Source organism: Phoxinus phoxinus (genome assembly GCF_949152265.1).
Source record: "Phoxinus phoxinus genome assembly, chromosome: 1".
Lineage (NCBI taxonomy): Eukaryota > Metazoa > Chordata > Actinopteri > Cypriniformes > Leuciscidae > Phoxinus > Phoxinus phoxinus.
The window spans coordinates 26,557,544-26,583,416 of NC_136876.1; the positions used below are offsets into that span (position 1 = coordinate 26,557,544).

The following is a 25,873-nucleotide window of genomic DNA, read 5'->3' on the forward strand; positions in this document are numbered from 1 at the left end:
GCAATCTTAGAATCAAGAAGCACATGTGCTGATAGAGGTGATACACTGCACACTCAAACCTACAAACTCCATTTTAAAGGAGTGTATAGGCTACTGTACATGTCTTTAGTATTTTACGTATTCCATGTTCCTTCACATCAAGCCGAGCATGACTGGGATAGGCCTGCTTGAGTGACCAACAATTCCATAGTTATAGACAGTAGTTATATAACAGTTGGTCAGGATACAGCAGCGGAATCCCATTCACTTCTGCATTCTGACCTGTCTGAGGTCATGTTCTGTGTTCTGTCAGGAAGCTTAACTTAATTATTGACAGACAAGGAAGGATATTTGTCAGAAAGGAGAATTAGAAAAGGAGTTAAACCAGAGTTACCACAGCTCAGATCCACCTGGATATAAAACAGTCATTTAAGAGAGTTCTTGGAAATGAGGGGTCACATTTTACATTGCGGTTTCCATGTTACAATTGTAAGTAAGTTGCTATAAATGCAGTTAAATATGATAACATATTGTGCATAACAACATAATAATGTTGCTCAAAACATGCAAAAACATGTTGAAATGTCAAGCCGTATGTGGCTTGAGGCGTTGGCCTGATTCCTGCAGGTGCATAAGTTTGCACAGGGGGACCCCCAACCAACTACCAAACACACATTTTGTCCAGACCTCTGCTCTATATCAACGCTTGAAGATCCATGAACTTGAGACAGAATCGGCTTCATCAATATGTGCTTAGAATGTAGAATATGTATAACTTTGTCTGGGTGTTGTAAAATGGACAAATATAAAGGTTTCTTATATGGTGTGTTAGGGAGAGAATGAGAGAGAAACCACACACTTCCAGTGAGTTGTTCTCAAGCTGTGTTTCCTGTCGCATGCTTTGCCACTCTAGCAGAACTGCAGAAGTTGTGTGTTCCTTCTCTGCAAACGTTATTCACACAGGTAAGCAGACTCAAGTGCATTTATTATAACATACCAGAAACAAACGACATTGCATATTAGGATACCAACATACATTATCCAAATGTTTAAAGATGTTACACAGTATATCAAACTATAGCTTTGGGGATTTTGTATTCCTTTTATATACAACTAGGCTATGCTACAAGGTTTTTATTAATCTTTTGTCTTTATTAATCTTTTGACAAGGTTTTTATTAATCTTTTGTCTTTTGTTAATCACGAAAGTTAGGCTACATCAGTCTACAAGATCGATTTAGACGCTCGCGAACAGAAGTTGTAATTATGGCAACAGTTCCTTGAATCGACCTCATTGAAAGTCAATTGAATATTTCTCACACGGATATAGTGCGCAATGGGGCGGAGTCAAAGGTTCCGCTCGCTCTTGTGTGTTCTGTACAGTGCAGTGCTTTGAGACGCGGCCACGCGCGTACGCGCATGCAGGACAGGTATCGGCTGAGTTCAGGGTGATTTGTGAGACGCTAAGGTGACTTCTTCTGTGGGAGGTTTATCTTTTCTTCGTTGCCGGACAGTAAAACAACGAGACAACGGTAAACTAATTTGGCTTGTCTCTAGTTTAACACACATTACTGAAAGTTGCCACTACCAGAAATAGATGCGTGAAAGTTGGTTTGGCGCTTGCAACTCTGCGCACACACTGAAATGCTCGTTTGAACGGTTTGCTTCTGCGTTTATATTTGTCATACAAAAACTGTTGTTTTTAAAGACGTGCTTAAATGCGTGAAATTTGTTTTGTAGACAAATGTTCCGTAAAATTAACCTTAAATATTAATGTTGGTCAGGATAGTGAAGGAAAACCATGGAAGTGTTTGAGAGCAATCCAGAGTAGGCTATGCAATCTAGCTAAAATATAACCTAGAAAGCGTTGCTACTTTGAAGAAGCTAAAAAAAAATTAAACTATAGCCTAAAATATATAGTCCTATAACAATATTATTTCTTTTGGTCGCCTTTTCCACTTCAGTTTCCAATTTCCCCTTTTCTAGCAATTAAAAGTTATCTTTATCAACTCTAAAATTACAAACAATGCAAATTGTTTCGCTTTGTTTTATTTGTAGCTACATGCAGTAGGCAGCTACTTATAGTGTTAAGTAGTAAGTTTATGCTCTTAGCCTCTGCAAAAGAGCACATATAGTTTACACAAAGTTACACAAAGAGTTAAACAAAGAGATAATCTATCGAGGTAATGAGATTTAGGAATGAGAAGCTAACTGTTTATTCATGAAACAACTTTCCCGTAACAGCAGTCAAATCAGCTTTCAGTCTTTAAATGGCTTTTTTCAGTCTTTTTTGTTTTTTTTGTAGTGCCTGTATTGGATGAAGTGTGACAGGTTCAACAGCAGTTCTGTGTACAGAATTATTTAATCAATTTAATAACAAATTATATTATCAACTGAACGTCACAATTGAGTAAAATTTGAATTACACAGTTTCATTAAACATCTTAATATTTGGTTCATCCATCTTTTGCTTTAATAACAGCAGAATAAACTAAATAAACGTATGATCATTCTCTCCTGCATGATTTTATATGATCCAGAGAGCATCTTTTTTTGGAGAACATCTGACACATGATAAATGTCACAAATCTACTTATTTATTAAATAATTACCTAGGAATAGTGAAGAATCTTGAATTTGTTTTAGTGTGGAATTTTAAACCCTGTATGAGAAAGTTTTGGTTTGAATTTTTGATAAACTTTGAAATATTAACCCACCTTAAAGTATATTTATGCAAAGAATGGATCTAATTTCCTCTAGCATATTCTATCTGTCTGTCTCATCTCTCTGATTTCTCATTCATGGCTAGATTAAGTGAGATGAATCCACAAAACCAAAACATAACAGCTCACAAGGTTCCTAGTTGTGTATCATTGAATAGAGAATAGACAGTGTTTCTGTAACATTTGCAGTCAGGTTTCATAGATGGCACACTCCATTTAATGTGAAATTGTTTTTTGAACATGAGTCATCATTGGGCCCCCTCTGTCTCTGTCTGCATTACGGCAGGAGCTCAGACTCAGTTTAGGCAAAGATAACTGAGCACCGTGGAACTGACAAAGCACATTAACATGACTGACAGATCAGCTCTCGCATCTAATCGCTGCTCATCTGAGAAATGGTTTTTCACAAGGGCAGAGGGGAGAAGGAGGGACAGACGACTCCAAATCCATGTCTCAGAGTGTGGCTCAGTGTAATCAGGAGGTGACAAATTGAAATAGATGACATCGAAAACTATGCCAGAGTAGGACTCTGCAACCCAGTATACAGTAAAAACAGCATGTACAGTATAATACCAAAAACATCACATGAGATTTAATTGCTAATGCTATCATTAGTATTGGGACAAAATATGGACAAAAGTTTTTTGTTTTTTTTTAGATCATCGATAGTCTAATCCAAGAGACATGAATTTCTTTGAACGAATGCACAGTATTTTATGAAGAGAATATACATCAGCCCTAATATTATTGGTGCAATTGCAGGGATAAAGTGTCCTTTCAACTATGAAACAATATCACATCTGCTGCAGCTGCAGCATTATTCATTAACAGTTCTAACAGGAAATAACCTGTTACATATTATGAGGAATCAAAATGTCCTTGATTTTATTTAAAAGAGAAAAGCCTGATGCACTATAAAAAATAATATTTAGCAAAATGACTTCTACAGCATTCTGACGCCAGAGAGATTAACAGATCAACACATGCCTGTCCTTATTTACTCTTCTATGACACCATTGGGTTGTTGATTATGCTTGTGAAATGGCTGTTTCTTAAAAGTAAAATGGACCGTCATTTTAGAGAGGGGTGGAAATTGGTTCTGAAAAATAAAATGTTGTGCAATGACCTTGCACTAATTTATAAGACCTCTGGGATTATAATAATAATAATAAAAGTTTGATATGACACCCTGAAATATGAGATGAAAGGTGCCCTTGTGTTCACAGAGGTCCATGTAGTGTGTTTTGTGACAAGGCCATAAACCATTTCTTGAACATTGAGTTGTGTTTTTTTGTGGGGGTGTAATTTGGTCTTGTAATTTAGAGGAATTCAATAATTAAAAGGGATTTAAGGAAATAAATAAAAAAGAAGAAAAAGAAAAAAAACAGTAAAATAAGTTCTATGTATAATTGTAGTTGTGAAGTAATCAATTAAAACTATTTACAAATAATATTTTATTATAAAATATGCACACAATCACATACACAGACAAGTATATGGTAACATATTTTGGCCATCTCATTGACATTGACGAGCGCTGTTAGACCACTGAAGAGGACCGGCCTAAAAATTTAACTTTTAAAACGTTTTTTTTTTTGTCATCCTAACATCAAAAAGAGTGGTGTGTTGTATATACGTTGTATAGGAGTGTTCACACCAAGGACGATAACTATAACGATAACGATAACAATGAATATATAATTCTTCTAAAAATAAAAGAATAGACACATTATAGTCCACACCACAACTATAACGATAACTGCACCAAGAAACTATATAGTTGGAAATACTTTCAGAACTGCTTTTTTTTTCAGCTGATAGACGATAAAAACATTGACAGCACATCAGAATCCAGCTGACTTTAAAGAGCTTGAGCTTTTAAAGCGGCAGACGACAAAACTGCAGCGTACCGTTTTAAGCACACACAGTTATATAGTAAGCGTTCTTGGTGTGAACTTATGTCTTTCTTATTATTGTCCTTTTAACAACACTTCGGTTAAAATCTTTATTAAATCTTTATCCACTTTAATAAATAAGTATTCATTTTACCCCGTGAGAGGGACTTTAATTTCCCTCTCACGTGTTTTCTCATGTACCAATCACCATATATATAATATATGGTATATATAATATCACCATATAATATATAATATATATAATATATTGTGATTGGTACATGAGAAAACACGTGAGGGGGAAATTAACGTGGCTTTTATATATATATATAATCTATATATATATATACATGTTTTCTCATGTTCTCATGTTTTCTCATGTCATATATATATATATGAGAAAACACGTGAGAGGGAAATGAGAGGGAAAATATATATATAAGCCACTTTTATTTCCCTCTCACGTGTATTCTCATGTACCGTCACCATCTCAAATGGAGGATGGGGAAGGACAAGCATCATACTGTAGTGATTAAATATAATTTAATCTGCATTTCCTCCTCAGCTGTTTGTGAATCTCTCCTGATGCAAATTATCCTGATAACCAGCATCCCTTTCTTTTCTATTCACTCTTTCTCTTTCTATTCAGAGGAGACCTTTACACTTCTCAACCAATCTGGTTAAAAAGAAGATCAACCAACTTGGTTCAAATAAAAACAATCTCTTAAAGATAAACTCCCATGCACTCATTGCAAATATAATGGGGGCGGTTTTCATAAAAATAGTATTTAGTGTCCATGTTACATGTTGCATGTAGTTACTATAGTAATTACTATAAATTATGCATAATTACATGCAACTAACCCTAAACCAAACACTAAACTTAATCTTATAGTAAAAACTAATTATTACTAATTATATTATTACTCAGTGCGTAAATGTATAATTACGCTGTAACACGGACACCTTAAAATAAAATGTAACCAAGTTTTTGATGTGTTTATAATGGACAGACTTAAAGGGTTAGTTCACCAAAAAGAAGCTTCAAAACTTTATAAGTAATGACTTAAATGTTTGTTTCCTACTTAAAAGTTATCTTACAAGTTTAGACGACCTGGATTATACTGTAGCACACGTGTGAATGGTGTGTTTTGTGATGCCACAATTAATTTTACTTTATTCATTTACACCTGGATCTGTCTGTTCTTTAGGTGGAGCTGTGATGGCCTCCTGATGCCAAGTGTCTCAACGCCCTCAGATCACAGACAGTGTATTATAGTAAGTCTTGACCTCTTCATTCATAATTATGGGTTAATACAATAATTGACCTGCTTCATTCATTTATTTATCTTTTCCCCCATTAAAACCTTTAGGACTGAGTGGTCAAATCTTAAGCTATGATAAGCATCGAGTAGCCTTTTTCTCACCAACTTGCTCCCCTTTAATAAAGATGCAATTTTGCATTGCATACAATTGTGACTAGCCAGCTAACCACAGCTGCACGCTTTTGCTTAGCAAGAACATCAGCAGGAGTTTGACCTCTCTTGTCTCTCTCACAAGCCTGAGGTTAACACATTTACTCTTCATTTTCTGTTGCTTTCATCGCCCTGGTTTGTCTAACCTTTCTCTACCTCTTTAATGGCAGTTTATAGACCCTCTCCTCCGTTCAACTCAGTATTTTATCATGGAGGCCAGGGGAAAGTATGACTTCAATGGCACAGCAGAAGATGAGCTCAGCTTCCGGAAAGGAGATCTTCTGAAGGTGAGTGATAGAGGACCCAAGCACACAAACTAAAAGCTCTTACTTTGGTTTCAGAGTTGTGAGGCGCTTGAGTCAGGGCTTTAAAACACCGCTCACTGCAAGCGCCATTCTATGCATTGACCACCACATGAAAAGCATTACAGATGCTATAAAAAAAAAACAAACGTGAACAGTGTAGAGTAGACAGTGAAAACAAGTATAAGAAAAATCCGGCTATTATTTTGATACATTGCCGGGAAAAAAAAAAATGGGCTCGCTGAACATGGGTTCATAAAATTCTGGATGCTTCATGACTGCACAGAAAATTAGGCATTCAAGATTTCTTCAAAATGGTTGAGGTTTGAAACACAAATGGAGGTGTGATTTTCGACCTATCAAGACACACATTGAATGAGTCATGTGAATTGTCAAATAATTGTTGGCATCAGCAGCCGGTGGGGGATGAAGTTCAAACAATCTTTTAGTGCTGCTCTACCACTCCTGAGTGACTACAGCAGTTACTCTATAGCTAGTGCCAATACATTGGGCAAAGTTTATGTGAGTCATATGATGACTGTCCACTGTTATTTTTTATTTTAATTTTTTTTAATAAAGACAATTATGCATTGCATAAAATATAATAATATTTATTACTTTTGATCTCATAACTTCGACTCATGTCGTAAATATGTCCACGTATTTCATAATTTTAGCTTTTTATGTCATAATTATGTTTTTTTTTTCAAATGATCTCATAATTTTGACTTTTTAACTCTTTTAGTTATACTTTTACTCTTATAATAGTTTGACTTTTTAATAGTTATGACTTAGAATGTCATATAAATAAAAATATCTATCTCATAACTAATATTTACCAAAGCATGATTTTTTTATGTGACAGAAATTATTTTGACAAATACTACTCTAAACAGATCCTAGGATCTCAAGACGACTGGTTCAAGGCAGAGCTACACGGTCACGAGGGCTTCGTACCAAAAAACTATGTTGAAAGGCAAACGCCGAGGTGAGCTCATGTGATTTTAATCTTTGCAACCACATGCAAATAACCTGTGAGCATGTAGTAGTTAATAGTGAGACCTGAATAAGCACACGCGTATTTGGATTTCCTCTCCAGCTGGTTCAAAGAGAGCGCCAGTCGTGGCTCGGCTGAGGATATGCTAAAATCCCAAGAGGTGGGTGCTTTCCTGATCCGTGGCAGCCAGAGTTCCCCTGGAGACTTCTCCATCTCAGTCAGGTAAAACTGGAATTAGTGGATTAATATTAGGATGTCAGATTTTATTTTTTGCATCAGCACATATCCGTTTTGTTTTGCTTGTGTGTTTACTTAAGTTCACTGTAATCAGCATAAAATTACTCGAAAAGAATGTTGAAAATGTTATCCTAGTACTAATATTGCTGTTAATCTGTAATTCCACAAATTGTAATGTCAGTATTCTTGCCCCTTAACCCATGAGGCTGAAAGATCCTCATAGACTAGAGGCTCACACCTGAGCCATTTCAGGCCCACACACACTGAATCTGGCCTATGGAAACACTCCATCAATAATGCATCTATAACATCCATCTTATTACAGCGGTCAGACAGTCCATTTGTTTCAGCCATCCTCTCATAAATCACCTATACAGTAGGTCCTAACTGAATGCACTGTATAAGACTGAGAGAGAGAGAGAGAGAGAGAGAGAGAGAGAGAGAGAATAAGCAAGGGTTCCCTCTAGTGCAGAGAGCGTGTTGTGCAGCTTTTGTGCAGCCACCTAAAGCTAATAGATCCTCAAGGCTGGTAATCGAAATTACAAAGTAAGTGATTACGATTATTATTATTAGCAGGACTGTCCGTTTAATAAATTGCTTTGGTTAAAACCTCTGCTAAATTACTAGAGTTTATTTTTATCAGTCTGTCACATGACCAAACGAGACACTGAAATAAGTGTGAACATTTAGGGAGAATTTTCTCATATTCACTTATTAATATCTCACTTTGTTTTTTCCACTGCTCTACAGACACGAGTATGATGTACAGCATTTTAAAGTAATGAAGGATAAATCGGGCCAGTACTACCTGTGGACGGATAAGTTTACATCTCTAAACAAGCTTGTGGAGCATTACAAGATCACCTCCATATCCAAGCAGAGGGAGATCTTCCTAAGGGACGGAAGTGGAGATGAGCCAAGAGCACCTCCGCCTGTAAGTTAACTTTAGATTTAAATCAATAAATACTGTAGGTTTGCTGTTAATCTTCTAGGTCACTGTTTATACTGAATAAAACTCTCTTTTTAAAACCTTCTTTGAACTAATCCATCTGCTGATTTCACTCTTGCTTTTCAAGAGATATCTGATGTAAGACTGTCAAAAATTGAAGCTTTGATATTATCAATGCACTATATGAGCAGATTCTGTCAAACGTGCCTTAAAATGTGAATGAATCTGAGAGTCTGTGTACCGGAGATAAATAATTATCAATAATTGGTCCTCATTTTCAGTTAAAGAGTCAACCAGACGTTCGGCCTCCCCCAGGTGGTGGTTATGGTGGTCCACAAACCTCATCACAACACCGCAACACAACAGATCAAACTCACAACCAGAAGGTACAAGCATGTCAACGGTCAAACCCCAGCTGTGCATGCATTCAAAACTGAAAAACCTTGCTGAATTATTAAAAAGCTTCCATTCAAAATGGAAGTATATACAACTAACCAACTGTAACCTACAGGAAACCTGGAAAACAGATGATTAAAAGCTTAAATATTAAATATTGTGTAAATAAAATATGTATTACATTTTTATTTTATTATATACATTTGTTATATGTATATATATATATATTAAATATAAATAGTAAATAATTATGCATGATTGTTAAGCAAGAAAAAGGAACTGGCTAATAAATAAAGCTGTGCTCTTTTTTTTATAGAGTAAGAGAGGAAGTGTTGAGGAGAAAGCTAACACTGTGGGTCACCAGGGGAGGAACAGTCCAGCCCCTCGGCGAACCTCTGAAACTTTGTCTTCTCCGGTATGATACCAGAAATCTCACTTGCTCTCAAGGCTTCTTCTTTTTTCTTTCTTTTTTTAAAGGTGATGTGTGTAATATTTTCAATGTTAAAATACTTTCCTGTCCCAGCTTAATATGCTGAGACAACCAGCCACACCACAATGGTGTGAGTTTGGGGGTAGGACTATCTTTTTGTCCGGCCAATAGAAAGTAGGGGGTTTTGAGAAACTTGTTTGCAAACAGTTATTATTTTGGCAATTCTTTTTCGTGATGCTAGTGGCACCGAAACGAGACACTTCAACTTTAAATGGCTAGTTAGTACCATATAAGGATATTATTTCCTTATATGGTACTACTGACACTTTACTGTGTGTGTGTGTGTGTGTGTGTGTGTGTGTGTGTGTGTGTGTGTGTGTGTGTGTGTGTGTGTGTGTGTGTGTGTGTGTGTGTGTGTGTGTGTGTGTGTGTGTGTGTGTGTGTGTACCAGAGGTCAGCCATACAGGTGAGAGCTGTATATGACTTCACTGCAGAGGAAGATGACGAGTTGGGCTTCAATGCTGGTGACATCATTGAAGTACTGGACCGTTCTGATGCAGCGTGGTGGAAAGGTCGATTGCGCGGCAGGACTGGACTTTTCCCTGTCAATTACACAGATCAGATCTGATATCTTCCGACTGCCTGGACTGGAGGTGTGGAATCACCATACTAAATCCATCATACTCTCGCCAAATGCCTGCCTATAATGTATGGACTGGTTGATTCATTTTAAATTACTTTTATAAAGCTGGCTGCAGAACATTTGAAGAGAAGTGAGAAAAATACATCACTCATGAAGGTCTTTGTTGCTTCTCTTTTTTTATACATAACTAGCCTATATGTTTTTTTGTGTTTTTTTACAAATAAGGTACGAAGAAAGGACTATATCATTTCCCTTGTCAAACTATCCTAATGACTAGAGATGGTTTTCCCGTATGAATTACTGAATTATACAGTAGGCTACATACTGTAGCCCATACAATGACCGTTTTATCGCTTTCATGTCCAGTTCATGTTTTTATTTTAAGATTTTCAGTAAAACACACTAACACAAGAGAAGGTGTTACAGTACCAAGCAAAGCTTTCATGTTACTGTACCAATTTTTGTCCTAAAAATCTTAATGTTGTTTGTAAAAATAGGCCTATATGGCACAGGCAGAATAGGTATGATTATTGTTTTACTATGCAGGATGGAAAATACAGATGGCAAATATGATGATACCACAGTAGTATGATGGATTTGAATAAACTTGACCTTTCTGCTTTCCGATATAAGTTGTGTCATTTCTTAAAAGGATAGTTTAATCCAAACAAATAAAAATCTGTCGTAATCACGATTATACCAAACCTGTATGACTTTATCGTTTCTGTTTTTCAATCAGTAAAGTTATACAGGTAGAGCCTAAATTATACAAATAACTTTTTGGAAGGTATAGGCCTATTTTTATTGGTGGTTGTATTTAGGCTACTATTCAATTTCTTGGCAGTTTTATTAGAGAAAAGTTCTGCGTCAGTCAGGGAAACTACCGTGACAGTTTCATCGTCTTTTATATTATTTGAAGTTAAACAAGTGTCGTCATGTCAGTTCCCAAGAACCTTCTTACAGTTCGGCGATGCTCCGCCCGCAATTTTACAGAAACCCCGCCCAACCATTCTCTTTAATCTTGCTCTGAAATCACCTCAACCGAACCAACAACCACTCAAACAGGTAAAGGTGGGCTGAGCGTAGCCTACTGCCTGGAGCCACACAGGTGAACCGTTGTTTCCGGGAGCACAGCTGCCATGGCTGAGTCTCAGCTAGTATGCATGGACGACGATCATGTTAACGTGAAGATACCGGAGTCCAAACCAGAGTTTTATTACAGCGAGGAGCAGCGGGCCGCGCTCGAGCAGCTCTTGAAGAACGGGGATGGCGCGTTTAAGATGCGTCTCAAAGAGGATAACGTTAAAGACTTTATCTCCGCCAGGGAAATCAAATGGATGCGGGACACGTTTCAGGAATATGACAGTGACTCGGACACCTGTTGCTCACGGTCGCCCCATGATACGAGTGAAGACTCCGGTGTTCACTCTACCTACTGGCCGACCATGTCTGATACGGAGATCCCTCCGCTGGACATCGGTTGGCCTAGCAACGGCCATTACAAAGGGGTAACTCGGGTGTCGGTTTACACCCACCCACCCAAAACGAACAGTCCGCACATTAAAGAGGTGGTCCGCAGACTTATTCAAGAATCTACAAAGGTATGCGTCTACTTGTTCCTAAAAAAATACACTTTTTAATAAATCTATTTTTGTTACTAGTTGGCTACTTTTTAAAAATATTAGTTGGCTATGTGTTCCAATAGGCTACACTGTAAATAAAAAGTTGCTGCATTACATTTTTAAGTAACGTTACAAGGTACAACAACTTGGATGTTTAAGTCATTTCAACTTAAATTACATTAAACTGATAAGTTGAAATTAGTTGAATCTTGTATAGCCTAACTTATAAAAAAAGTTGAAAATTGCTTAACTTATTTTGAAAACGTTAATATCATAACCTATTGATCATATCATTATTTTACAGTGTAGTAACTAGATTGTAGGCCTAGTTAATTTTCACAATTCAGTAGTAATCTGTTCAATTAGTCAAATCAAGTCACCTATGTTAATATTGTGCTTTATACTTTGTTTCAAAGCAGTTGCACAGTGATAACAGGAAAATTATTCAATGATTCAACAGGGTTCATTTCAGCTGTACAGCAGCTCTAAAAGAAAACAGTGTCATTGCTGAAGTCAGTTCAGTGTTGATTCAGTTCTGTTGTAAATATCATCATTAAATTAGTTAATTTAATCTATAAAACAGTTCTTCAGAAAACAGTGATGTCATCGCCCAGCTCAGTTCAGCTCTCATCCAATAGTGTCAGTACAGTCAGATCAATAATAGCCTATTGTTGAATAGTAGTATTCAGTGGCCTACTTATGCATTAGATAATAGTATGTATTCCTTAAATAATATTCACTATCCTAATATTACACCTAATGATTCCATTGTTATAGGTTACTATTGACAATTATTTGCCATTCAATTCTGGTAATCTGTGGTTCACAGGTCAATTGGCCATTTTTAATTCCTACTAGATTTCCTTTGTTGTTTAAGTTTTACTAGTAACTCTTATATGATGATTAGTAGCCTACCTACAGTACTAGTTCAGCTCCAGGAGATCATGTCTAGTTTTCCTAGTGCCAACTGAATAGTCACTATTACATTTTTATTGTGAATTCACATTGTTCGTAAAACTTACTGGTAAGATTTTTTTAAAACTATGAAGTAGCCATTCCAAGTTAAATAGGAAAAAAAGCCATTAGTGATATAACTAGTGACATAATAAATGTTACTGGTAACAACCGGGATAGATACTAATCTGATGTCTCAAATAAGATGTTTGAACCACAGATCCCCACACTAAAATATAATGAAGAATTAACTTGTGAAAAATATACTAACTATTGGATTACTTTATTTAAAATAAAGTACTAACAAATAAAGTAACAGTAATGGACATTAAGGAAATAAGTGATTGTTAATTAGTGTCTTCTTGACTAAGCCTGTTGTTAGCAAATTTAAGATGTTATATATATTTATTGTTTTTTATACACATGATGATGAAGCATGTGGCCTCGACCAGCTTTAATGTAAGTTTATATGGGGCTGTCTTTATGACATGATTTTTAAGCTAATTGTCAGTCATGTGGTTATATACACTTTCAACTGAGCATGAATGACATCATGTTTTAAAATAATTAACATATAACTCTCACCCAACTGTTTAAAACCCTAACATTTTGGGGAAATGGAATAAATAATAATGGAATAAAGTTAAAATAGTCCAAATATTAAGAATTAAGTTCCGCAGATTTCGCCTGGAGTGAAGAAGTCAGATTTCTTGGAAATTGATGAGGCCTAGACCCTGCGGTCACTTCTTCCTGGATCAACATATTTTGTTGACAACATTTCTGTCTGAAAATGTATCCCTACCCCTAAAATATAACCCTACCCATAACTTATCCCTAAAATGAGAGTGAAATCAGTGCTCGAAGTGAGCACTGAACTGGCACTGGCACTACTATATTTGAATCTTTAGCATACATTCACTTTTTCTTGCGTACCGACACTTCTCACATGTTGCTGGTACTTTGCCACTCAGAGTCAAGTAATAATCAGTCAAGAAATCTCTCCCGTGTAGCCTTCGGTTTTGTCTGTAACTGCCTTGTCAATCACACTGCCTGAGGCGTCAAGTCTTACTTCTTTGCTACCGGATTTACACACACACACACACACACACACACACACACACACACACACACACACACACACACACACACACACACACACACACACACACTCACACACACACACACACACACACACACACACACACACACACACACACACACGATGAACAGTGAGTTATATTGACACACTTCGGGAACTAAGCATTTCAGCGGCATCAGTCCACCACCATGTACTGTACAGTAACCCTCAATTAATCTGTCATACATTCCAAACGGCATGAGATAATACTTAACAGACCATTAAAATCGTTGTACCTGATTTTAGGTAATTTCTATTTGTAACAGTATTAAAATGAATACAGTGTGAAATGTAAAGCTGGTTAATTGAGTTGTTGAGGTATAACATTTGACCTTGTCTTTTCCGTGTCTGTTCTAGTTTACTATCGTGTATTTATGGTGCAAAGAGCTGTGACAAGTAAGACTTACTTGTGGTGAAACTTATTCAAATACACATGTACTCCATTAAATACATGTATTTATTAATACAGACATCATATTCACAATGTATGTCTAGTACAACATTCTGGGTACATTTGAGATACTGTTCCATAATCTTTAGTTGGATGATATTTAGACGTGCCTTAATTTCAGAGCTGACTATCTTTTCATTTTAGTTTGAGGAAATGTGTCAATGTTAGCATTAGACTATGTCCACAGGACATGCCATTTACATATCATTCAGGTTGATCTTGATGCTCACACACGTCTTCATCTGTCATCATAATGTCTTTGATGTTCATCTGAAGCATATGCACCTCTTCTTGAGGAATTGATAAGAAACATGCGTCTTAAAAATAACATTTCCTTGAACTTTAATTTGCGAAGAATGCTTAAAAAGGTTATTAGTTCCTTGTCTGAAAGGGATAGCTTACTCACAATAATAGGCCTGACTTGAAAGCATTTATAAAATAAAAAAAAATATTCCATATGCATTTTTAATTTTAGCAGAAGAACATAATCTGTGTTATCAAAAGACACGCCTGTGTTTGTTTTCTCTTTACTGCAAATTGCTCCATTCTTATTTACATAGAGCTTTGACGTGCGAGTCAGTGAGGATGAAGAAGGGTTTGAGGCCTAACCTTAAAACCCTAAGGGCTTTAAACAAGCTTTAAAATGATCCAATAAATTCAAACTTGTTTTTCCACGTCATTGAGTTTTATGCTGACCTAGCTTACATTTTATTTGTTTAAATGCTGAAGTGTGTGGTTTATATATAACACACACATGCCCTTTGACCCAGATTGGCTGCTTTGTTTTATGGATAGCTTGTGACAGACTCATGTTGAGTTTGGACTTTTTGTCTAAACCCTTTGGGTATCACCACCTCGCCTCTAATCCATCTGCTGGAGTGTGTGTAGCTGCTCCCTGTTCTCCCTTCACCTGTATGAGACTTCACATGTTACCTCAAGCTGAGACAAGCTACACTGCCACTGTAAAAAGAAGACTAGAGTAAAAAAACCTAAAAAAAGGCCAGTGTGGCTTCATACACACCTCAAAGCAGATGCTATGATAAGCTCAGTGAATAAGTTAAGCTCTTACCACAGTTTGGTTTCGCTTGGTTTTCAGTTAGTTGCAGTGGTCATGGACCTGTTGACAGATCTGCAGATCCTGCAGGATCTCTTGGATGCTGCGAGTAAGAGAGGGGTGGCTGTGTACTTGCTGCTGGAGGAGAACGGCTTGCCGCACTTCCTGGACATGAGCAGCAGGCTGCAGATTTCTACACAGCATCTGAGGGTGAGTGAAAATGATTGACTGATTCACAAACTTTTTAGCCGATAAATCAAAACAAGGAAAATATTAAATTGTATTTTACATAAAGCAAAAATGATACCGATTTTAGGTTTTAAAAAATAAACCTGTTCATTACAGTAATAATAATAAAAAAATCTTCTATTCTTATTACCATAATGTGAAAAAATGTGTTGTCCTGGCTTTATTTCATGATTTTAATCTAAAACAAATAATGTATTTTTTTTATGAAGGTATTGTTTTTAAAATGAATGTAATGGGAATAGTAAAAGTTAAATATTAGGATGCATTATATACAACAGCAAATGTAAAAAATGTTGGTCCTTTAGAGGCTTTGTTTTTTTTTTTTATTAAAGATATCAATTTTATATTATATTATTTATATTTATTTTAGATTATTTTATATATAGTTCGCCATTTTAACTTAACTTGTGACCATGGATTTTAAATCAATGAATATACTGAACAATTCTTGATAAACTACCAGCTCAGGATTAATCACTGTCTGTTCTTCAACCCCATTCAAGTTTTGTTTCATTTAAAGGGTTAGTTCAGCTAAAAAATTTAAATGCTGCCATTAATTAATTACTCACCCTCATGTCATTCCAAACCCGTAAGACTTTCGTTCAGCTTTGGTACACAAATGAAGATCTTTTTAATGAAATCTGAGAGCTTTTCCTATGTGTGTTCTCAAGAGCATCATAACGCATGTGTGTTGTTGATGGGAGAGCAGACGATGCGTGAATGCACGTTGGAGATTAATATTTTGTAAAAAAAAAAAAAAAAAAAAGGTAAATTATGTTGTTTTTTGCGCAAAGCACTCGTCACTTCATAAAATTGAGGTTAAACTACTGGAGTCACATGCATTACTTTAATGATGTCTTTACTACTTTTCTGGGGCTTGAAAGTGGTAGTTGCGTAGCTGTCTTTAGAGGGACAGAAAGCTCTCTGATTTAATAAAAAATATCTTCATTTGTTTTTCAAAGATGAACGAAAGTCTGACAGGTTTGGTATGATATGAGGGTGAGTAATAAATGACAGAGTTTTAATTGTTGTGTGAACTAACCCTTTAATACAAGCTATTAATAAACCAACATGGTCCTTTGCCATTTTATTCGTAACTCTGTGTGTGATCACACAATGTAAGTTAAAGAGAAGACACATCTTATCAAAACAACAATGTTTATATGTTAACAATAGGCAGACTTGCCTTATCAGGCTTTCCTGGAAAAGAAGTCAAACATGAACACATGACTTGCCATATCACACATAAATGCACATGTTAACAGATTGTCAGCTGACCTATACGGTATCTGTGTGAACTTGAAACTCTGGATGGTTCTGCAGCTGTTGCCACAGGGTTCAACTGACTTCCTGGTCTGCTGTGCACATGCATAACAGTGCTGTAGAATGAAACTCAGGACTTTCCGCAAGACTGCCCCAAATACCACCGATCTCCTTGAAACACACTGCCAACAAGCCTTATCTATGTGGATTGTTCTATGTAGGACACTGGGGCTTTTTACACTGAGCAATAGAGTTGGATAATTCAGCATTGTTATTTCCTGAAAGAGGATCTGCAGATTTCAACAGAGCTAAGAAAAAAGAGCAACTTGATCTCATTTAGGAGAGTTGTGGAGCACCCTCATCTCTCACGCTTCTGCTTTTTCCCTGTCCATGCCAGCCTTGTACTCGAGTCCTTTTGTAGCTACAGTATTCCTTTCTTTTGAGTCCTCAGTGTGCAAATGAAAGCACCACACCTCTGTATGCAAGGATTTATTTTTCATTAACCTCCCACTAGCGACTTCAACTTGGATATCTGCCCATGTCAGGTGTGTTGATCTGACACATCGTTTGTGAAAGCCAGATTTCCCACTTTATACCAGGAGTAAAGGCCCATTCACACCAAGAACGAAAACTATAACGATAACTATATTGGCGTCCACACCAACGTGTGTTTACGTTCCGTTTTGTCAGGACTGAATACAGGCCTTCTTCTGGCTACGCCTCCGCCCCCTCAGGCCTGAAGGGAAAAAATAAGTTAAAGTTGTTGTTTTCGTAAAAATAAAAATAGGACTGCGCGGTTTATTGAAATAAAACCGTAATCGCCATATGGCTTTGTGTGGTTATCAAGTTCTAAATACTTCTATTTAACTAAATATTTAATACAATATTTTTGTCGTCTGCTGCTTTAAATGCTCAAGCTCTTAAAAGTCGGTGGATTCTGATTGGCTGTTTTTATTGTTTATCAGCTAGGAATAAACATTCTGAAAGTAATTTCAACAATATTGTTCCTCTGTGTCATTATTTTTATAGCTGTGGTGTGGACTTCCCTATTCTCATAGAATTTGAATAATTATTAAAACTTTATAGTTTTAGGTAGGTGTCATCTTTGGTGTGTGTGTGTGTGTAACCGGCATTTAATGGCCTTTTTTATTGTACATTTATATTTTTGTATGAAGCCAGGTTTTTTTTATGAAGTCAAATTGCACAATGTGACACAAAGCTAAAGCGGACTGTGTGTCTCGTACACATCTTAACTAAGACTTTGGTCACAATCGACTGGGAGTTTTAATCAGTCCATATCTGTTTTGACATCCTCTTTTACACACATAATTGAAATGATACCGGCTAGCTCTTGAGCTAAAGTTGACTATATTTTTCTATTAACAAAAACAGACTTGTGAGTCTAGAGTCAGTTGTGACTGGTTACTGGACAAAAGAGGCATTTATTCACTCTTCAGACTGAACCTGTGGTAATTTTGACCATAACTTGACTGGAATGCTAAATAAAATGATATTTTTAGCTAAACGTTTCTATCACATCAATGTCACCCACCGCTGTGCTCATTTTGGTATTTCATTATTATTTCACTAGATAAACCCCAAATTTAAAAATATGTTTTTTTTCTGAAGCATAATATTGTTCTCTTGTCATCCAAGACTGCCAATTTTTCCACTGTGACAAAATAAACGATTTACAGAATTTTGTCTTTGATGGCAAAATCGGGTCAAATTGATGCAGTGTTCACTGTTCGCTCTGCTTGAATCATTTTCTCCTTTGCTCTTTCAGAACCTACGGGTGCGAACTGTGCGGGGCTCCGGCATGCCGCTGTCCTTTGGTCGTCTGCCAGGATCACAGTGCTCAAAATATATGTTGGTAGATGGAGAGAAAATAATGTTTGGATCCTATAGGTTAGTATGTAGACTAAACAGTACAAATTGCTGTTCTGTCCACCACTGTGTTGCTTGCTTCACTCTTTCATCATTACATGTGCTTTACTCTTCCCATCTTCATAGCTTTACATGGAGTTCCTCTAGGATGAACCGGAACACAATCACTGTGATGTCAGGACAAGTTGTTGACTTCTTCGACAATGACTTCAGAGAGCTGTATGCAGTGTCTGATAAAGTGGACCTGTACCGTGAGTTTCACATCAGCAAGCCGGCCCTGCCAGTTCCTGTGCTGAAAACGCCAGTAGAACCCAGCAAACTCACAGTTCCCGTATCCACGTCGCGCTTCCAGATCTCTGTAGAGGACAACAAACAGGCAAACCTAAAGGTGCCTGCACATAAATACCACAACCCTAAGTACTCTTTAGTCGTTGGCAACAGTCTAGGTGTAACAGGCTCTCTGCAGGATCTTTCTAAGCTGAGGGACTATGTTGACCAGGCCTCTGTGAATAACATGGACAAATCAATCTACCCCGATGGGGACAGTGTATGTTCACAGTCCCCTACATCCCCGGATGGGATAGAGGACGGTAAGGGCGATGGGAAGAAGCCCTCTCTGTTTGGTTCTAAAAAGCAGCGCTCTTCATTTCGAAATTTCTTGAAAGGCAGAGCAAACAACCAGAGTCCAGATACTCTCTCTAAAACAACCCATCAAAACACAGATACAAAACATGTCAATCATAAAGACACCAAGCTTACCAACAGTTCCAAGGAAGCATCTCGGTTGGCCAATCATATTAAGGAGCAAGAAGATGCATCCAAAAACATTTCTCCTGTTACTCGCAAGATCTCAGAGACTGAAAGCACTGATGAAATTGAGGACACTTTTGAGATCATAAATCCACCACAAGTGAAGTTTAAGCTCAAAAAGAGCAAAATGGGTCCAAGGAGTGTTTCTCTTCAGACTATTGCCCCTGATGGCGAGGATGGTACGTATCCTGACTTCAGTCATGTACAGTATTTTCAAATGGTGCAATATTTCATGAAGGGCTCCATGATTTGGGGGAAAATCGAATTGTGATTTTTCTGATAAAAATTGCGATTGCTGTTTTAAAATGCAGTTTAAAAAAATCCAGGTTTGTTGTGCTTTTTTTGTAGAGCTGCACAATTTGGCCAAAACCTGGTGATTTATATATCAGTATGACAATAAAAATAATACTAATAAATGACTAAATTACTACTGTAATATTTCACTGTAAAATTATAAAATGCATATTTAAGAAAAATAATAATAATTAATAATAATAATAATTTTATTCTTTAATCGTTAAACCATTTGATCATATTTTGATTGAAAACGGCGGGGAGCCCTTAGCTTCTCTTTTGAAGATTTTGGAGTATGCATGTTAATGCAACCCAAACTCAGACAGATGCTGAGCAACATTTACTGTGAACTAATGAGCTGCTCATTTGTAAGAACAAAGTGCTGCCCTTTACTCTGAAACACGCAGCGCAAATATTTAATTAAATAGCAGCCTTTAAAACTCGATAACCGTACAAAGCCATATGGCGATTACGGTTTTATTTCAATTAACCGCGCAGCCCTATTTTCATTTTTACGAAAACAACTTTAACTTCTTTTTTCTTTCCAGGCCTGAGGGGGCGGAGGCGTAGCCAGAAGAAGGCCTGTATTCAGTCCTGAGCTATCCCTGTGAGAGTAATCAACAAGAACGTGTGCTTACAGATCAGGACCTTGATTACCGCTGTATATACTGTAAAGAAGAGGCCATTTTCTTCATAATGATTATTTTGGACAAGATGTAGAAAGTGATTTTCTCCCTACAATTATATTGATTCAGATGTTAGCTTAAAATTTAAGTATTGGTGCTGTATTTTTAGAGGGTTGAGAAGTTGTTTGAACAGCTTCCAAAATGCTGCTGACGCGCAGAAAAAAATGACTGAAATGTTGCCCAGCCTGGGATCATGTGATCTCCTGCCGGTTACAGAGCTCATAGTTGGACTGCAGAGAGCATTGATTTTGAGTGTCTAAAAATGTAGAATGTTACAATTTTCCTATTTGGCAGATCTCTGCCCTACATATTATCCCTGTCTCAATCCGTTCTTGCCCAATCCTTGAGCCTGTGGCTCCCTCTGAGTCATAGAGGAATGAGGGAAAAGTTCCGTAGCAAAGCTGACAGATGCCCAATGAAAAAATGCCTGATCAGTTACCATTAAAGATGTGGTGACATTTACTGATGCTCAGAGAACTTTCGCAGGCAAAATCCAGTCTAGGAATCTGTATGTTTGGGAGTTTTGGATGAGGGGGGAAAACGAATGTGAGCTCGTTCTGTGTGAAGTATGCCGCTTGGACAGAATAGATGTAACACAACAGATTTTTCCATCATGAGTGCCAATAAATGGCCTTAAATAAATTGATTCTTTGTATTTCTTTTTCATTTAACCTCAAAAGATGTCATCTTGCACTGTGGAAAACTCCCTGGAAGAAAACACAATAAGCCTAATTTTCCAAATGTGAGTTTAATCAGATTTAATTGAGAAGTGGCTAACAGCTACTTATACACAAATTATGGGTTTTATTATTGTTGATGTGAATAGTCCAACCACTTTACAGGTCTATAAATTAAAAAAATGGCACCTATTGAAAAAACAGTAGTATCATTTGTCATCCTTTGATTAATGGAGCAACCATTTGGCCACCAGACAGTGAATTGTATAAAAACGAACTGCTTGATAATGTGTTGAATATTTGTGGTGTTGCCTTTCTTTTACATTTTATTAATTTATTTGCAAAGTGTTTGGTTTGAGTCCTTGGAGTGATATAGATAGACTGTTTATTTTCTGGTAAATTGGTCCTCTTTTTGAGTTTTTTACCAGTGTTAAAAAGTGACCCAAGTCACTTAAATTAAAAACTGCTGATATTCTACAGGTTGGGTTGATGCTTTATAAGACAATATAAAACAGAACTGTGTCAGTGTGCGTATGGTGACATCCACATTACTTGAGCTGACATTGTCAGAGATACGTCAACAGATCAGTTAGACTAACATGGGTGTGACATTTGCCTTAGCTTGTTTGTTAAGAGTATTTGATGTGCATGCGCTGCTAAAATGTTTAATGGATAACAAGTATAAAAACTGACGTGCCTTTTTTTCTTCTCTTTTTGAAGACTCTTTAGTCTACCAAGGTTATCATATAGTAGCATAGTGCTCAACTGCTGAGTTGGCACCTTTTGTAAACTATGACAAGTTATGAGTGAATTGCTAACCTTGCAAGGGAAAGAGAGGGCAGAAAAGATGACGAGCGATTGATACAGAGATGAAGGAAATGATACACACAGGAAGAGGGGAGTGTTCTCTTGTAGACCACAAGTGCAATATAGATGTTGCAAAGGAAGCAACTTTGTAGCCCATTACAGTTCAGATATCTTTCTTCAGTAGACTAGATTTAAAATGTTTTAGAAACGGTACATGATGTTCTATCCAAATATACACATGATGTATATGTTTGTATACGAAGTTCAATTCAATGCACGTTTATTTGTAGGCTATAGCTTTTTCACAATAAATGAAATTTCACTTTTCAAATCAGCTTTAGAGAAAAATCTGACTCAATGGGGAACAGTGTGGGATTGAATATGTATATACATGACATGAGGAGAGTGTGTATTGTAAAAATCGCTCGCCATTTTTAGCATGAAAGCATTATGCGCGACAGTGCCCTCTGCTGGACAAACGAGGCTTGTACGGTAAAGACCTTTAATTAGATCAGCCTAGTGCAGTCATTATATTTTAATAACATGGATGGTTGTAATGTATTCACTAGTTTATTTATTAGTTATCTGTAATTACATAAGCTTATAATCAAATAATGATACATGCAATAAATAAAATCATTTATTATGTACAGAATATGAACAATTTCAATCTAAAAAATATTAATGCTAACCGGCAATGCAATATTTACAAGATGGACATGTTAATAAGATTTCTTTTAAACCTATAATTATAGTATTATAAATGTGTTTTAGTCAAATGGAAAATACACAGGAACAAAAGCCAAAATAGTGATTGAAAACGTAATTACCCTATTAAAGGTAGCTTAATTTAAATGTTTTTCATAATAATTTTTTAACAAAATCCTACAGTTACCCGGTGACATAACAAACTTTTTCAAGTTCAATATTTTACAAATAAAAGAAACGGCGATCTTTCCAAGATTTCTTGTAAGCTTTAAATAAATAGGAAAATATATTTTTCCTGAGCACAACACTGCTGTGTGAGTGAAGCCTGAGGCTGCACACGTAGCAGCGGTGACCTCTGTGTGGTGAGAGCGCCCTGAGAACCTCATTCATCTTTTTTTCGTCAGTCCAGTGTCCCCATGAACGTCCCATAGGCTACTGTTGGTGCTTCTGTCTGTGTGCAACTGTTTAGAAAGATCAGATCTCCTCAGTTCAATAATCTGTCAGCTGTTTAATCGTGTTGTTCGGTGTGGCTGATGATCTTCTTCTTGCGTGCAGATACCAGGTCATAGAAAGGGTCTTTTGTGATGCAAGCTCTAAGAACAAGAGAGGAAACGGTTAGACTCAGAGACACTTTTCGTTCTCAGTTCCTCTGTCAAAGCTAATCTAAATGCTTTTTTAATAATTTTATTTTACTGTATGTCTAAGTGTGTGCAAATGTCTAAATATACTTGACTTCCTCTTTCCAATGACTTATAACACCTCATTGCTGCTCTCATAAAAAGACATTTGTTCACACAAATCTTTTACAAGGACTGACAGCTGATAAAATGTGAAACACTTGTTTAGACAGTGTTGTAATTATCTTATCTTATTTGTCTCTCATATTCCGTCCTCCTATCTTCATTTTTTACTGTTATTATTTTATATAAAGCACTTGAATTACTACTGTGTATAAAATGTGCTACAGTATATAAATAAACTTGCCTTAGCAACATTAGTTGCTATAATAATGATGTAAGCATTAGTGCAGTCGAAAAACAGGATGGAAAGTTTGCCTCTGCTCTTTTCAAAGAGGTCTAAAACCATTACCTCGTTCACTCATTTAATATTCACTACTTAGTGAATGTCACATAGTGTGTTATACGAGGAAAGAGACACGACTTAAGAAAGGATTGCACTTTGTTTGATATTACAGATATGAGTACTGTCCTAAATGATCAGAAATGACTTAAAAATGTAAACAGGCATATTCCAGCAAAACTGGATTTCGAAACCTCATGTCAATGTGGTTTGAATTACATTTGTAAACGCTGGATGTCTTGTCTTTTTTTTAACTTGTTTTTTTTTATTGTTCATGTTTATAGTATCTGCTTATTTTGAATTGTTCCCTCCACACTGCGCTGTCTGGTACCTGATGGACTGGATCCAGTCTGCACGTTCCTCTTCAGAAGCAGCCCTGAGTATGTAGGAGTGATGTTTGCCCATCACAACTCTCCCATCTGTCTCTGTTTTACATGCCTTTATCGTCTCTCCTTTGTGGTGAGGGCTAAACAACTCCAAACAGAACTAAACGCACACATTTCAAAAGAGAAAATGCATATGCCATCATTTTCAAAAGGTTACATTCCATGGTTACAAGAGGATGTCACTATCTACTGGATAAGTGATAATAGATGAGGTGGAATGGAAAAGTACCTGTTTGTGTCTGTCCTCCAGCTCGTTCACACTTAAGTTCTCTAAGGGAATGATGCCTTTTGGTTCTTGGTCCTATAGGGAGGGGAAAATGGCCTTTTAATGATTTAATTACGAATATCCTTATTCACGGTAAATTTAATGTGTTTTATATCAGCGAACTTGACATTTTTGTAAAGGTAGAGTACTTACAGTGGTGTATTGGAAATAGTAGAGGCATCCATCAGTCAGAATGAACCACCTCCTCTTCCAGGTCTTTATTCTGCCACCTATGGATTAACCAGAATTGTTACTAACATTCAGAAATATCAAGATGATCAGAAAGAACAGTCCTCTAACCTGATTGGCACTGGGCTGTTTCACAGCTTGTAATGCTGCTTGATCAAACTAATTATAGGAATGGAACTAATGATGTAAAATGTCATAATTTTATTAACTAGCCCTATGTTATATAAGTATTAGCTGTCCGAAAGAGTAACAAACCTTCTTTTAGAAGCCACCCCTCTCGATCAGGATTGAAGAAGGTGTGAGTGAGATCATTGCCGTCATCTTCTGGGATCTTAAAGGGTTCATTCTTAATGCTCTCAAAAAGTTTCTACAGAAAGTTTCCATAAAGAGAAATGATCAATTCTTGATTATTACAAATTCATGACATCAACAGTGGATTATTAAAAAAGAAATACAAAACTAATTTTCCTTTGAAATAAATTAAATTCCATAAAAATGACATTTCTATCTACATTTACATGCATTTAGCATATGCTTTTATTCACATTTCAGTTCAATTCACATTTATTTGTATAGCGCATTTCACAATACACATCGTTTACAAGCAGCTTTACAGAAAATGTATTTCAGAAATGTACATATACAAAATCACAGTTAGCTAAAAATGTATTAATTTAAACAATGTAATAATTTAATGGAGAAACAATGAGCTCATTGAAGTATATATCCAAAGCGACCTACAAAAGAACTGTATTATTGTTTAAAAGTTTGGGGTCGGTATGATTTTTTTATGTTTTTGAAAGAAGTGTCTTCATCAAATCTGCATTTATTTGATTAAAAATGTGTATATATATATATATATATATACAGAAACAGTTATTTTAAATTGTAAAATATTTCACAATATATATATATATATATATATATATATATATATATATATATATATATATATTGTGAAATATTTTACAATTTAAAATAACTGTTTTCTATTATATATACCAACAACACATTGTATGGGTCAAAATTATCGATTTTTCTTTTATGCCAAAAATCATTAGGATATTAAGTAAAGATCATGTTCCTGAAGATATTTAGCAAATTTCCTACCGTAAATATAAAACATTTATTTTTGTGAGTGAATGCTTCAGAATACAGACCTGAAGTTAGTCTTTTGGTTTAAAAAAAGACACTCAGCAGATTATTTCAGGCTATAGCTTTTTCACAATAAATGAAATTTCACTTTTCAAATCAGCTTTAGAGAAAAATCAGACTCAAGGGGGAACAGTGTGGGATTGAATATGTATATACAGTAAATGTCATAGAAG

At 36.2% G+C, this 25,873-nt stretch overlaps 3 protein-coding genes across 5 annotated transcripts in view; 2 read left to right on the plus strand and 1 right to left on the minus strand.

Moving 5' to 3' along the window:
• The first annotated feature begins 818 nt into the window (after positions 1-818).
• grap2a (GRB2 related adaptor protein 2a) lies at positions 819-10,727 on the plus strand. Of its 2 annotated transcripts, none has more exons than XM_079623470.1 (9): positions 819-942; positions 5,808-5,874; positions 6,242-6,358; positions 7,270-7,361; positions 7,473-7,592; positions 8,358-8,541; positions 8,838-8,942; positions 9,269-9,367; positions 9,834-10,647. In XM_079623470.1, the coding sequence occupies exons 2-9, from the start codon at positions 5,830-5,832 to the stop codon at positions 10,008-10,010; spliced, it is 939 nt and encodes a 312-aa protein (XP_079479596.1). In that variant the 5' UTR covers positions 819-942; positions 5,808-5,829; the 3' UTR covers positions 10,011-10,647. The 2 variants fall into 2 exon arrangements, with proteins under 2 accessions (XP_079479596.1, XP_079479595.1); XM_079623469.1 differs by lacking the exon at positions 819-942 and adding an exon at positions 1,358-1,510 and having other exon boundaries at positions 9,834-10,727.
• Positions 10,728-10,976: 249 nt separating this feature from the next.
• fam83fa (family with sequence similarity 83 member Fa) lies at positions 10,977-21,305 on the plus strand. Its single transcript, XM_079623488.1, has 5 exons — positions 10,977-11,626; positions 15,287-15,454; positions 18,543-18,664; positions 18,770-19,632; positions 20,296-21,305. The coding sequence occupies exons 1-5, from the start codon at positions 11,165-11,167 to the stop codon at positions 20,343-20,345; spliced, it is 1,665 nt and encodes a 554-aa protein (XP_079479614.1). The 5' UTR covers positions 10,977-11,164; the 3' UTR covers positions 20,346-21,305.
• Positions 21,306-22,438: 1,133 nt separating this feature from the next.
• cyth4a (cytohesin 4a) overlaps positions 22,439-25,873 on the minus strand; it is a 97,267-nt gene continuing 93,832 nt past the window's right edge. The window contains exons 10-14 of one of the 2 annotated variants that reach the window (XM_079629907.1): positions 24,801-24,912; positions 24,510-24,586; positions 24,321-24,392; positions 24,037-24,191; positions 22,439-23,218 (exon numbers count right to left, since the gene is read on the minus strand). In XM_079629907.1, coding sequence (XP_079486033.1) covers positions 23,134-23,218; positions 24,037-24,191; positions 24,321-24,392; positions 24,510-24,586; positions 24,801-24,912 — 501 coding nt within the window. In that variant the 3' untranslated portion in view covers positions 22,439-23,133. The remainder of the gene's footprint in view (positions 23,219-24,036; positions 24,192-24,320; positions 24,393-24,509; positions 24,587-24,800; positions 24,913-25,873) is intronic. The other variant, XM_079629908.1, reaches the window with a different exon arrangement.

What these genes read in the sequence shown, in the direction of transcription:
- grap2a (XM_079623470.1), top strand. Translation starts at nt 5,830, where the DNA reads ATGCCAAGTGTCTCAACGCCCTCAGATCACAGACAGTGTATTATA. An exon ending in ATCACAGACAGTGTATTATA is followed by an intron (nt 5,875 to 6,241) that starts GTAAGTCTTGAC and finishes CTTTAATGGCAG; the next exon opens with TTTATAGACCCTCTCCTCCG. An exon ending in CTGAAACTTTGTCTTCTCCG is followed by an intron (nt 9,368 to 9,833) that starts GTATGATACCAG and finishes TGTGTGTACCAG; the next exon opens with AGGTCAGCCATACAGGTGAG.
- fam83fa (XM_079623488.1), top strand. Translation starts at nt 11,165, where the DNA reads ATGGCTGAGTCTCAGCTAGTATGCATGGACGACGATCATGTTAACGTG. An exon ending in TTTCTACACAGCATCTGAGG is followed by an intron (nt 15,455 to 18,542) that starts GTGAGTGAAAAT and finishes TTGCTCTTTCAG; the next exon opens with AACCTACGGGTGCGAACTGT. An exon ending in ATAATGTTTGGATCCTATAG is followed by an intron (nt 18,665 to 18,769) that starts GTTAGTATGTAG and finishes CCATCTTCATAG; the next exon opens with CTTTACATGGAGTTCCTCTA.